At 37.9% G+C, this 14485-nt stretch overlaps 1 protein-coding gene across 2 annotated transcripts in view; it reads left to right on the top strand.

The window, feature by feature from the left end:
• Positions 1–13417, top strand: part of LNPEP (leucyl and cystinyl aminopeptidase) — an 80999-nt gene extending 67582 nt beyond the window's left edge. For both annotated transcript variants that reach the window (XM_006212956.4, XM_072958365.1), the window contains exons 12-18: positions 1819–2002; positions 3135–3291; positions 7403–7587; positions 9075–9236; positions 11011–11151; positions 11740–11821; positions 12453–13417. In XM_006212956.4, coding sequence (XP_006213018.2) covers positions 1819–2002; positions 3135–3291; positions 7403–7587; positions 9075–9236; positions 11011–11151; positions 11740–11821; positions 12453–12584 — 1043 coding nt within the window. In that variant the 3' untranslated portion in view covers positions 12585–13417. The remainder of the gene's footprint in view (positions 1–1818; positions 2003–3134; positions 3292–7402; positions 7588–9074; positions 9237–11010; positions 11152–11739; positions 11822–12452) is intronic.
• Positions 13418–14485: the final 1068 nt, after the last annotated feature.

The following is a 14485-nucleotide window of genomic DNA, read 5'->3' as shown; positions in this document are numbered from 1 at the left end:
AAAAACATAAATTAATATGGAATATTTTAATGAAAAAGGCTGATTATCTGATATGTCTTGTTAAGAAATAATCAGAATGTTAGTCTTTCCATCTTAAAAGTCTTTTACAGTTCCAGCAGAATTGGAGTAACTAAGGTATTAAAAGAATCTGATAAATTTAAATAATTCATGCTCTTAAAGTTGATCAACCGTAAGACCTTGGGTATTAAAAGGGTTTTTAAAAAATGGAGAGAAAAATAAAGGGTTCAATTGTGTTTGCAAAGCATTTTATGTGCAAAAATTTTCATATGTAATTGTTATGATAGAGACAATTATAAAACATCCTAAATACTTCCAATAGGAAATTGGTTAAACTGTGGTAGATCTTGAAATAGAATATTACGAAGATATTTGAACACTGCATTTGAAGATAATGGAAAAATCTCATGGGGTGAAAAAGCAGTATACAAATAAATGCATATAGATCTACCGTATTAAATATTAAATCAGTTAATATGTGTATAGAAAAAATCTTGTCAGGAGATATACCCCATAACGCTATTATTATCTGAGTTTCGATTATTTTTCTTATCTCTACTCCTCTTTCTCTTATAGTTTAAAAAATTAGTATTCTCTACTTTAAAATGGGGAAGAAAATTTATTATCAAGCATCTACAAACCTTATTTAGATGTGTTTAAAACCATTTACTGTGACTTAATTATTTTGCTCACTCATTAATTCACTGAGTAATTTCTGAGTACCTGAGTACATTGTTCTAGGTGCTGAGGGATTCACGTGGACAAATAAATCTCATGGGGCTTCTGGTCTAATAAAGAGTAAACCTTAAGATTCTTGGAAGCATGCCCTTAACTAATATTTTAAATTCGCATCCTTGTTGTCAACTTTAAAGGACATTTCTTGATTACTAATTTTAAAGATTTTTAAAATTTCCATCTATATTTTGTAGTCAGATTTTGTAGCAATATGTTTTGTAGTCACATATTATTTACCTTCTTATTAATTGTACATTAATTGAAATGATTCCATATAAATTACTAATGACTGTCTCAGTATTCATATATGTAATGTTAAGGGCCTAAAAAGTACATTGCCAGTTTTCTATTATTTTAACTCAATTATTTCTTATTTGTGCTTAATGAGACCTTAATCCTTCCCTAATGTTTATTTTAGAATTATGTGACTTTTTAAAGTGGCTTTGTCTGTCCTTCCTTGGCTAACATAACTAGAGACAAAGGCTGGGATGGAACACGTTTCATCTGGTCCTCCCACTGCCTCACCTGCACACGCTTCCCTTCCTGCTTCTCTTCTCCACCCCTGTAACTTTGGGAGCCAGTCCAGCACACGGACACCGTGGACACTTTCTCTCTAGGACTTGAACACTCAGGGCCCCTCTTTACTTGGCTAACAATACCTGTGTATACTGAAGTCTCAGCTTTGATGTCATTTCTTCCAAGAAACCTCTCCTAACCTCCCCGAGGGGGTGAAGCATTTCTACTGTGTGCTTCCACAGAATGCCATGCTTTCTTTTTCCATCGATAATATTTTTATTATATTCTACTTGCCTGGTTATATTAGACTGTAAGATCTATGAGAGAAGGCACGTATCTACCTGTTTACCATTAAATAAATAATTGTTTAGTGAATGAGTGGTGACCTTTGTTAACATGAAAATAACTGCTCTGGGAGGCAGACATTTAGTTTATTAGTAGAATATTAAATATACAAATGATAACCATATTAACTTTGAAACAAAGCATCCATAATATTTTTCTTGCCCTGTTATCTTCTCTCTCTCTTGATTTTTTGGTCTGTGTTAGGTGTCATCAATCTCACAGAAGAAGTGAAGTGGGTCAAGGTCAATACAGACATGACTGGCTATTACATTGTACACTATGCAGATGACGACTGGGAAGCACTGATCAAACAGCTGAAAATAAATCCTTATGTCCTGAGTGACAGAGACCGAGCCAGCCTCATCAATAACATCTTTGAACTTGCAGGGTATAGTATGCTCGACTTGGGTCTTGTTTTGTTTTGAACCAAGTGTTCTTGAGGAAAAGAACATTTTAGAAAAACAGTGCAGAAGAGCTTGCATGTATTGCCCGTTAGGTATAGTTCATTTGGAGGACTGGGAAAATATAAGATAAAGTCCTTGCCTTCAGGGGCTTTAAAATCTATGTTGAAACATCAGCTACAAACATACTGAGCAGTTAAATAACACGATTTAAATAATATTTCAGGACTGTACATACCAACAAGCAGGACACGTATTTGCTAAATAAATTGTTGTAGAAGTTCAGGCTTTGTTTTATTTCATGAGAGAATTCTTTTCAAGCAGCAGGTAGTTTAAGCATGAGGCTTGGTGCTCACCCACGGGTTTGAGGGACACCTCTGAGAGCTGGAGTACCACGTACCTCCCCTGCCACCCCGCGTGTTACACAGCCCCAAAGCCAAGAATGGCGGTGACCTCGTGCATGGGTATCCTATCCTCTGAATAGGAAGGTTCCCGGCTTAGGTTGTTAATGGGTCTGGAGACACAAGAAATATTCAGATGTGTTCCCTCTAACTGCTCTTGGCCCTCCTATTTTGGCCTGTTTTTTATGAAGTGACCTTACATCATCTCTGCCATCATCGTTGTGATTTTTATAAAATGGCTAATTTTTTAGATGTGCCCTACCATAAATTCACAGTGGACCTTGCCTTAACAAGTTTGACAAATTCCCATACAAATAGCAAAAATTTCTTTCTAATTCAAATCCTCTTTATGTCACCTACTCTCACCTGATAAATAATAAGTTAATAATAAATAAATAAAATTAACACTCTTAATCTTTTTTCACCTAAAATGTTATAATATTTTTCCTGAGTCAGTAGCAATTTACAGGTGGCTTACAGAATTAAAAACTGAGCTATTGTTTATCTTTCTCCTAATATGTGTCTTTAACCTTCAGTCACACACACAAGCTTAATCAGAGAAAATAATATTTAGTCCAACTTTACAGAATGCCACTCAAAGCTTAAATTGTATGTCTTCAGGACTCCCCACCTAGCCATAAAGTTTCTCTCTCAGCGTGCGTACCGTTCATCTGCCTGTGCTGGCGTATTTACTTTTCCTGTTCTTTCATCCCCTTAGCCTAGGCAAGGTGCCTCTTCAGAGAGCTTTTGACTTGATTGGTTATCTTAGAAATGAGACCTATACTGCACCCATCACTGAAGCCCTGTTCCAGACGGAACTAATCTATAACCTCCTTGAGAAACTGGGGCACATGGATCTGGCCTCAAGACTGGTGGTAAGTCTGCCTTTTGCCAAGTTCCTGTTGTTGCTCACCTTTTCTGTTGTTATTCATGCTCCCCTCCGCGGTAACAGGCTGAAAAAGCAACCAGTTAAACTCCATTTTCTTCACTTCCCTTGTTATGAAATTTTTACTTTGAATCAAAACGGCATTTCTTACCATGAAGAGTTGATAAAGGGTTAGCATGACATGGTCTTGTTTGAACATCAAAATACAGACTTCCAACACTGCTGTCAAAATGGGATCACATGAAAAGAAAATTTCTCTATTCAAATCCAGGTTTACTTTTATGTAATAAATGCTTGAAATGGGCCCTTTTGCAGTGCAGTCCTCCCCCATAATTTCCTGGTGGTAGTTATAAAGTGGTAGGTATGTTTATTTTGAGAATATTCTGCTTTAGGAGTCCTCACTGATAACTGTCTCATGGACGATGCTGCTGGTGGTTATGTCTCCCTGCAAAGCACCAGAGGAGCCTTGGTGTTGGGGACTGTTTTAATCCTCACATAATGCCACATAGATGTTTCTACCCCCACTGCATTGCTGAGGGTATTGAATAACTTTCCCAAAGCCACTTACCTAGTAAATTAGAAAGCTGAGATTCAAACTTAGATTCATTTCACTCCAGAGCCTGCTCTTTGTGTTATGTGGCTGTATTTTAAATGAATTAGTTCTAGCAGTGTCATCTTTCAAAGGATTCCATTTTATTGGAAAGAGCAAAGCTGTTTCTTTCTTGCTGTCTTTTTCTTTTTCCTTTTTTAAACTGCATTTTTTAAATTAAACCAGTTTGAAGTCCTGTTAAATTTCATGATCACAGAAGCCACTCTTCTACCTGCCTCTCTCCAGTAACTGTGTTGAGGGCCTAGTGTCAGGAAGCACTTGGGGGATGGGAATATAGATCAGTGGTAGAGCACGTGCTTATCATGCCCAAGGTCCTGGGTTCAATCCCCAGTACCTCCCTTTAAAAAAAAAAAAAACAAAAGGAAGCACTTGATACTTACCTCAGGTATCCCTGTGCTGAGAACACAGATGCTAAATTCAATTCAAGGAGTGAGACCTTTTGAATATTTTCCTACTGTGAACTCAGCTAATTCTGCATCTTCATCCCACGATGATTTCCAGTTTGCTGGGCAGGCATGTGTTTGTTAAGAACATAGTTCATGGTGGGGTCTGTGGGACTGGTGGTTAGTTGGAGTTTGGAGTGGCAGACCTTTCCGAGTCCTTAGATCCAACCTTCAGATAGTATTTGTGATTAAGGCTGGTGTCTAATTAATTTTTAAGTCAGTAGCACCCAAGCATTGTGTGTATTTATTATAGGTCATTTTGTTATGTGGGCTGCATGTGCTACCTGCACATCACGTTTTGTGATGTCTGCTGTGACGTGGGTCTGTAGGCACTTTGAATTGTGTCAAATTGTTCACATCTGATGCTAAAGTCTGATCTCAGACATATTCCTGTTTTATCACTTACAAGTCTGTCATTCTTTTACATATATGGGATTGGTGGGATAAACCTTTTGCTATAAAAGCTGACACTTCACTTTTAAGAAGCTCAGTTGACCCAAGAAAGAACTCCCTGGGCACATCAGTGTAAAATTAAAGCAGTAAATCAATATGTAATTCATAAGTGCCAGCATCTTGCCCCGTCTGTTTTATTTTTTAAATCATTTTGTGTGATCGTTGTTGCACCTCATTGCTTATCCAGTGTTCACAGCTTGTTTATCAGCTCATCGGTTTATTCTCTGTCCCTACTGTTATGAAATCAGAGTATTGAATTCCATTGTTTAATGAGTGTAAACTAAAAAAAAAAAAAACTCATGTAAAACCATGGAAAAACGAGTTTAATTTTATTCCTAAAAAGGAAAGATAACTTGAAACTTGCTGTCATTTATCAAAGATATAACCTGGATTACTTACAGAAATGTTTTATAATCTAAATTTTCTAAAAATAGTATTTTTAAATACAATCTTTTACTCTTTCTTGCTACCATTTGAAATATATTTCAAGCCAACTATTTTGGGACTTCTGCTTGACTCTTTGGTACAGGGAATAACTAGTAGTTACACCCTGTAATTCCGATGGAGTAACGGCTCAGGAATTGGCCTTAGCATCTTCAACTGTCAGGTGTCCTCTGCTTCCAGTACTTTTTAAGTCCCATTTTCCCCCCAGTGTCTTTATGTTTTAGTCAACTCTCAAGGATCATTGCCATCTTCCTCCACTGAATTTTTTTTAATGATATTGCAAGTATGGAACTTTTTTTTCTTTCATTCTTCCTTATTTGACAGTTATGAGTAGCTTTTAAATTTATTTTTTTCTTCAGTCATTGGGGATGGTTTGCTATCATGATGCCACTGAGAAGGTCAGGCCAGTGGAAGACAGCATGTGCCAGTGCAGACGTGTGTACCCAGTAGGGTCTCTGACATTACTTTTCTGTTCCTTGCACTGTCAGTCAGCATGGCAAGTATTTTTCCACTTCACATCCTCCCAGTGACTCACAAGCTTTGTCACTCACACATTCCACAAGGTGTCTATTCTCTATTTCATTGCTTTTGAAGCAAAAAAAGCAAGTTGGCAGGTTATCACACACTTCGAGTCCTTCCCCTGGCACAGATTCTTTTTTCCATCTTCTAGTCCGCTCCACAAGAGACTTACTCAGAGAAGGTCTGCTGAGAAAACGGCTTCATGAGTCTAAACTCTCCAACTAGGATTCATGTTAAGTACTGACAGTGGCATCCAGAAGAATGTAGTGCTCTGCGAAGAACCTGAACTAACTGGGGGGCTAGGAGGTTTTGTGTGTGGTCATCTGTGGCACTTGCCACTTGAGATGAGACGTGGCAGTGGCAGTGGCAGTGGTGTTAATGTTGAGAGGTAGCAGCGGGGAGACATCCTCCTGTGCGGAGAACCCTTTGGGGGGGGGCGGCGCCGTGAATTGTTTTCATTCTGATTCTGCTATTTATAGCCAGGAAGCTTTTCTAAAAACTACCTGGAAATATTTTTATATTAGAATTTTTGTTCCTTTTGGTGACGTTTGTAAATGTACACTTCACATGATGATTTCCTTTTAATCCCATGTGTCCTCCTCCCCCTGCGCCACAGCTTGCTGTCTGGAAACTGTGGTTCCCTATACTATGAACAGCTTCCACGCTTTGCTGTGGGAAGAGATGAGAAAGAAACGAGAGATCTGTTGGTTTCTTAATACCATAAGTATGCATTTAAGAATGACATCTCATTCAGAAATCATGGTAACAATGGGCTGAATAGTAGATGATACTACTGTGTGATATTATGATTATATACAAAAATGTCCTTATTACTGGGAGTTGCATGCTAAAGTATTTATAAATGAAATATCTATAACTTACTTTCATATAGTTCAGCTAAAACTAGGAAAACAAATGTGTGTTTCTGTGTTATATACACATAAAAACAAAGTAAATGTGAGAGTGTTAAAAAAATTAATGATGAATCTAGCATATGGGTATTCATTGTACTATTCTTGTAGCTATTCTGTAGGTGTAAAATTTTCTTAAAATAAAAAGTTGGGTAAGGAGAAAAATTACTGTAAACAACTATTCTTCCCTGCAGGTCTCATTTTCTTACTAACTTGATTAATTTATTACAGCATCAAACAAGTTGATTTTTTAAAAATATTCCTTTATTGAATTCAGAAGCATTTAAACATCTACTTGTCAGTAAAGAAGTATATTTTCCTCTGGTTGCTTAATGGATTTGTGGATTCTAAAGTCACGAGGTCAGGAAGTTCCAGCTTCCTTCCAGCAGTGGTTATAGGTGATACTTTTTGCAGGAAAATAACTTCTAGCCGAGTACACACAGAAGGAAAGTTCCCTACCGCAGAGAAGAGATTAATTCTTTCTGTCTTATGTCTTTAAAAGGCCCCCGTGGCTATAGGAGCCTATTTCTGGCCTCTGTTATGGAATGGTTTCATCCCAGCTGTATGTGGGCTCCCTATGTCAGTCGGTATTTAATGAGTAACATCTATGCCCCACCTGTTTTTCTCTTTGAGTAAATGTTGGGGAAAAGAGATCAGTTGTCCTGATTTTTCTGGTCCGAATTATTTGTTACTCTATTATATTCCATTTTGTCTCTCTAGGCCAAGGTGTTTAAATTGCTTCAAAGCCAAGTCCAGCAGCAAACTTGGACTGATGAGGGCACCCCATCTGCTCGAGAGCTTCGGTCAGTCTTGCTAGACTTTGCTTGCTCCCACGGCCTGGAGAACTGCAGCACTACTGCCATGAAGCTGTTTAACGATTGGTTGGCATCCAATGGAACCCGAAGGTGACATGTGCTTCCACTCAGATGAACCCTCTTCTCTCCTGTACCTTACATCATATACTGAAACCAGGATCTTTATCTCCTGGGTCATAAATGTTATCAAACTGAGTGTTAATGTCAGAGAGCTCTATGCATCGATCCTCAAATAAGACTTTTCTTTTAATTATAAAATATATGTATATAAAGTTTACTATCTTGACAGTTTTTAAGTGTATGGTTCAGTCCTGTAAGTATATTCATACTGTTGTGCAGTGAATCTCCAGAACTTTTTCATCTTGCAAAACTGACTTCCTTTAGCCAAACAACAGCTCCCCATCTTGCCCTTGCCCCAGCGCCTGGCAACCACCACTCTACTTTGTCATGAGTTTTACTGCTCCAAATACCGCACGTAAGGGAAATCATACAATATTCGTCTTTTTGTGACTGGTTTATTTCAGTTAACCATAATATCCTCAAGAGTCGTCCATGTTGTAACATATGTCAGAATTTCCTTCTTTTTTAAGGCTGAATAATCCATTGTATGTATATTCTGTATTTTGTTCATTCATTCATCCATTGATGGATATTTGGGTTGCTTCCACCTTCTGGCTCTTAGGAATAATGCTGCTATGAACATGGGTGTACGAATATCTCTTTGAGACCCTGATTTCAATTCTTTTACATACACACCTAGAAGTGGTGTTGCTAGAACAGATGGTAGTTCTATTTATAATTTTACAGGAACCTCCGTACTGTTTTCCATAGTGGTGGCTCTATTTTACATTCCCACCAACAGTGCACAAGGGTTCCAGTTTTTCCATGTCCTCACCAACGCTTATTCTCTGGGTTTTTGATAGCAGCCATCCTAATGGGTGTGAGGTGTCAAGCAAGTCTCTCTTCATTTAGGAGTAAAACATAGCAGGTGGAGTTGGCAGTTAGTAGAAATGTTTTCGACAATGATTGACTCTCTCCAGGTCCTTTATTGGGCATTAAGGAAGAAGATTCAAGCATCAGATGGAGAGTCGGGGTTGGGTATTTGGATAACCTGTTGAAGCCCTTTCTAGCCCCAAGATCTTAATAAAGGCAGAAAACTGTGCTTCTTCCCCGCTTCTCACTCCACCCTGCTACATTTGCTGCTGTATTTCTACCAGGGAGCTCACCGCACTGTGTTACGATGTATTTATTGTCCTGCACTCGGTGATAGCCTGTGAGTTCCCAGAGAGCAGAGACTGTGTCTCATTCTCCTTCCCCTCAACAATGTCCAGCCAGTTGTCCACCGGGCTCTTTGTGGGGTGCTCAGTGATAATTATTATATTATATTGAATTGATATTCTTTATAGTCACACCACTAGGAAAGTAGCAGCCACTGAATTAACCATTTTCTTGACTATTACTTGTAAAGACTTATTATTACCTGCTCTGTCCCCCAAAACACTTTCACTAGTCAATTCCTTGCCTTTGCATTCAGGATTTTTTTTTTTTCTTCTCACATTTGACCACCTCTCTTACAGTCTTCCTACTGATGTCATGACAACTGTGTTCAAGGTTGGAGCAAAAACTGAGAGCGGCTGGACATTCCTCTTAAGCAAGTATGTCTCTGTAGGCTCTGAAGCAGAGAAGAATAAAATACTTGAAGCTCTTGCCAGCTCAGACGATGTGCGGAAACTTTACTGGTATGAAACCACCAAAGGAATATGATATATAGAAACAAACACACAAAGCCTAGTGCTCCTTGGGTGGGAAGTCTCCCTTTTCCTCCCTTGGCTCGCAGGCCAGATCTGACTTGGACAGTGTGGTGAGGAGCCCACAGGTGCTGGGCTTCATCTCAGGGATTGTACCTGAACCGTAGGCAGAGAGCGCTTTGCCCAGGAGAGATTGGGAGATGCCAAGCATCACACTAAAAACACCTTCATGTTGTTGGTGCATTATCTTTAATTCCACAATTAGTGCTTCATTCTTTTTGGTCAAGGCATTGTTCTGTCCCAGCTGTCATTTTGAAAACGCAGACACTTCAGAAAAAGGAACCATGTAAAAGCTTTTGGTTACACCTTGTTGTGAATTTGGCAAACTTTTCCTTTTTCATACTCAACTGATGAAGACCTGGAGATGGGAGCTTCGCATGCGGGAGGGAAGGGCAGTGAGTAGGGCCTTCTGACAGGAGGAACAGTCATGGCAGGGTCAGGAACTCTGAGTAGCCAAGGGAAATATGAAGTATCTTGAAAGTCAACACTAGGAAGGGTGAAAGGGAGGCACTTGGGTCTCGTTGCTTCTCTGGTATAATTTTGCTCAGGTAAATCATGACAGTGTCCGAGAGACATCTTCAGCACCTGCCCAGACCCACTTCCCAAAGGGGACACTGCAAATAGTCATTTTCTTCGAAGTAGTAGCCAGCCTCTAACCCAAGCAAATAGGGAAATTTTTTGTTTTTTAAGTAGTAATAATTTTATTTTAAGCTAGTAAGACACTGATAAATTCCCACTATAAATTACTTAAACAGTACCTAAGAAAATGGAACAAGATGTGAAAGTGTCTCTCATTTGATCCTTCACTTCTGTTCTCGTCCTCTCTCCTGTTAGTAGTGTCGGTCCTGGGCTGTGCATTTACATATGGAAACATCGGTTTATACTACACCCAGTGTTTTGTGTGTTCCTTTTAGTGAGTGATAAGCCTTTGAGGTTTGCTGTGTAGTTCACAGAGCCTACTTCATTAGTTTTTGTAGCTGCTTAGTATTGCATAGCCTTGCTCTCTCATACATGTCTTGATGAGCATTTGGGGGTTTTCCCGTTTTAAAATTACCACTGCATTCTTTTAGGGGTGTGTGTTTTAGTAGATGAGAATTGCTTATGTTCATATTCTGGGCTTTAGTTTTTATTAGCTGTGTTAACTGGAGCAATTACGTAACCTCATCTTCTTAAACTATAGAATGAGGATAGGTAGTAATGACCTATTTTAAGCATTTTTGTTCAAGAATGTAGAACATTATCTAGTACACATGAAGTATCAATAAATTTAACTATTAATGTTAAGAGTATATTCTGAAATGTATCTTCATTTTCAAGTCATTCAAACAGCCTAGTTTTTTAAGAGTAATAAGATACCTACCTATTCAGGGAAAGTTTTTAACGAAAAAAAAAAATACCAGTCTGCAGAATTACAATAAATCATACTAGAACTTATTTCCTGAAGTCCTTACTAAACATCAAGAACTATTTATTTTTATATGACCGTGTATGTAAGTGCTTATCTCATTGGTGAGCTTTTCCTTCTTTTAAAAAAAAAAAAAGAGAAGTTAAAAAAAAAAAGATTTTTAATGAATCTTAGACTAACCCAAAATATTTCCCTTGAATCACCACAGAGCTTTAATTAGGAGACTAGTACTAATACGAGTTCAGTCACCACTTCACCACGAATAATTGTTTTGGAAGCTAAATCTGCTTTGCCCTTCAGGTTAATGAAGGACAGCCTCAGTGGAGACACCATCCGAACACAAAAGCTGTCATTTATCATCAGAACAGTGGGCCGACGTTTTCCTGGACACTTACTGGCATGGGATTTTGTCAAAGAGAACTGGAATAAGCTTGTACAGAAGTAAGTTTCTCAAAGAATTACAAACTTAGCGTTCTCAGGCTCTGCATTTGAAAAAGGTTCCCAGTGCTGTATTGGTTCACAAGAGTTAACATTTTGCTGTGAGAGGAAAAATGCTTCAGTGACAGTTTAACTAAAACACCCAGAACTACTCACATTTGTTAAAAAAAAAAAAATCCCATAATGCGAGTCATTTAACAGTGGTGTTCTGTTTGAGCAGTCATCAAGCTCAACCTTGCTTGACACCCGTGTGCTTGGCTTAGCCTGGCCATGGGCTGTTTCACAGTAGCTGTCTGGTTACGTATGTTGAAAAATACTTCCTTGTTGCCAAGAGAGAGGTTAAGAACTCACATGTAGGTTTTTTTCTGGGTGAGTGATGTGGCTTTTGAGTAGACGTATGGACTAATAATGTACCTGGATCTCCCTAACTCCTGCCTTTTTCTGCCCTCCTTCCTTCCCACTGGCAGTCAGTGTGTTTAGGATGGTTCTTGATGTTGGGAGCCGCCATTCTCTCTGCCTTAGATGCATTTTTGCTTACCAGCAGCTGACTCATTATTTTTGCCTTTTGCTCTTGTATTTGTGTTTCTTCAGGTTCCATCTGGGGTCCTATACCATACAAAGTATTGTTGCTGGATCAACTCACCTGTTTTCAACAAAGGCACATTTATCTGAGGTTGGTTGTATGAAATGCTAGTTGGGAGCCTGGGTAACGTTCTCCCCTCAGGCTGCTCAGTTTAAGTCAGATGGTGGCTTCTCCTGCCAATTCCTGTCCCTTCTCTCCGTCTGCCTTCATCAGTGCTAATGATTCTGCACTGGGGTTATTTCTACAGCAGTGAGAGAAAATTCTGATTCCATTCTCACAATATTCCTTTGTCTCACTGATACAAATAATTTTTTGAATTAAGATCAAGATAGGCCAGATTTCTTTTTAAGTGGTAATAAAATTGATTTTGAAGAATTCCATTCCAAGGGTAAAATTATGCACCAAGCCTACCTATCTTTAGACTTTACCTTACTTATTGTTACTTGGCCAGTTTTTTGTTTTTGTTTTTGTTTTAAATTTGAAATATTCATCCTTGTGGGAGTAGAAGAATTCATTTTTAAAATTAATGCAGATTTCACCATGCTTGATCAGGAATTTGATATAAATACCTCAAATATTAAAATATTTTTTGTCTCTGCTTCTCTTAAGACATCAGCACAGCCATCATTAAGTTAAAGCTTATTTGAAAAGGATATTCATAGTTACCTGAGATAACACCATTCTTTTCTTCTTTTGAAATACTTCTATGTGCAATTTACAGGTCCAGGCATTCTTTGAAAATCAGTCGGAGGCAACCTTTCGACTTCGTTGTGTCCAAGAGGCTTTGGAAGTCATTCAGTTGAATATCCAGTGGATGGAAAAGAACCTTAAAACTCTGACGGCTTGGCTGTAGCATGCACACTTGCACCTCACTTTGTCACCCATTTGGAGAGCTTGTTAACTTGGGCTCTGCTGCTTTTGCAAAAGCCAAGGTGAAGCCAGGATCGCTGCTGAGTTGTTTGCACTCCTAGGAGTTCTAGTTTGCTCAGGGCCCATCTGTATTTTTCATCTGTCTTTTCTGAAACATCTTTGGGCAGTAGGTAGTTACTTATAACCAAATTACATTTACCTCTATGCCAACCATCTACAAAAACAATGGGTAATTTTTCTACTTTGAAGATAATTCAAATGGGGAAAGAAAAATCTGTTTTGGAATTCTGTTCTATTCCTCAGTATCTGGAAAGTACTGACGCCATGAAATAAGCAAAGAGCTACCATGGGAGCCACCGTCTTTGCGGGCTGCTGGTTTGTTGGCCATTTGCTGCTGCTTGTTGATAAAGGTCATTTGAATGTGGTACAAAGTTAGCTTCAAAAAGTACGGTAATGAAGTCGATGAAGCATGCAACTCTAGAGAACTGAGCTCAGGTGTGCAGATCTACTTTGATTTGGGGTTTTGGATAATTTATTTTCTGGAAAAAGTTTATAACTGTGATTTTTTTTTTTGAAGAATAGCCAGGTGCTACAGAATTTTTCAATTTTTGTTGTATTGAGAAGCTAAATAACAAGGCCAAAAGATTAAACTTTCCAAATATTTAACACTTTCATCTTTCAGAAAAGTATTTCAAACTGAATTAGCATTAATTATAATTATTTTATTAATGAATTCCAGTATTCTCCAAATCTGTACACCTTTCTCACTCCCTGCCATGGACATACCTTATGTTATAAATAAGTATTCTACATTTATGGCAAGCATTTTTTTTAATACTGGTGTCTCTTATCATGACTTTATTATTAAGGATATAATTTGTTTAAGTTGCCTTTTGGCATAATAGATCATAGACATGTTCTCTGAATCATAACCATGGGTGGATTTTCATTTTATATGATAGAGTTGCATATTATAAGCATATTTTAAAATAGAGCCTTTGAGAAATTGAACGTTTTTATTTGAAGTTCACCATAGTACCTTAAAGGAATAAAGAGAATGTGGCTAGGAGTAACTTGATTCAGGTTTAATATGGTGGGCTTTGAATCTTTTCTGCTGTCAGAAACAGTACTTTTCTTTAGTTGAAAAACATCAAAGTTTTCTTTTGTCACGGCCAAACTAACAGCTTATAAGGAATGGCCAGAAAAGAGGAAAGTATCCAAAACTGTATGGCAATTTTATTCCTTCTAAAGGAGAAATACTGTACTTGAATTTTTTGAGCTATGCAGATTTATACCTAGATTGTTGTATTTCATTGGTTCTTAGGAGAAAAGCTTTCTTCCTAATAATTCTTGTGCTGTGTATTTTGCTTGAAAATATCTACATACATACAAAGGGTATTTACCCATTTTTGAGCACTCAAAACACTCCACAGAATCAGACAGTGGGAAAGGTCACCTTTATTTTATTCAGCAGGTGTAAAGTGAGACTATATGGGGATTGTGTATAAAATTATATTTTATTTTATGAAAATATTTTTATACAACAAAATTTAAAAGACTGGCAATAGAAGCTAAAAGATAGCTTTCTTTAATCCTAGTGTGTTTCCCCCCAATTTAGTGCTTTCTAAATAACATTTGTCTGTTTTAGAGTAGAAAATATTATCTGAGAATCGCAGAATCATCTGAAAGTGTTCTCTTGAAACTGGGATGAGTGTAGGTCTTTATTCCTCTTGTGCTTCAGCAGATGAATAATTCAGTGGATATTTGAAAGTCAGTGTGTTTTTATATTTTTAGAGTGGGGAAAAATACTAAAGGGGTTTTGAGGGGGGTTTTTTTGTTGCTGATTTTTTTTATCATGTTATATTACTGAAGTCCACTTTGATA

The sequence above is a fragment of the Vicugna pacos genome, chromosome 3, assembly GCF_048564905.1.
Source record: "Vicugna pacos chromosome 3, VicPac4, whole genome shotgun sequence".
Lineage (NCBI taxonomy): Eukaryota > Metazoa > Chordata > Mammalia > Artiodactyla > Camelidae > Vicugna > Vicugna pacos.
This window is presented reverse-complemented; position numbering and strand designations above follow the sequence as displayed.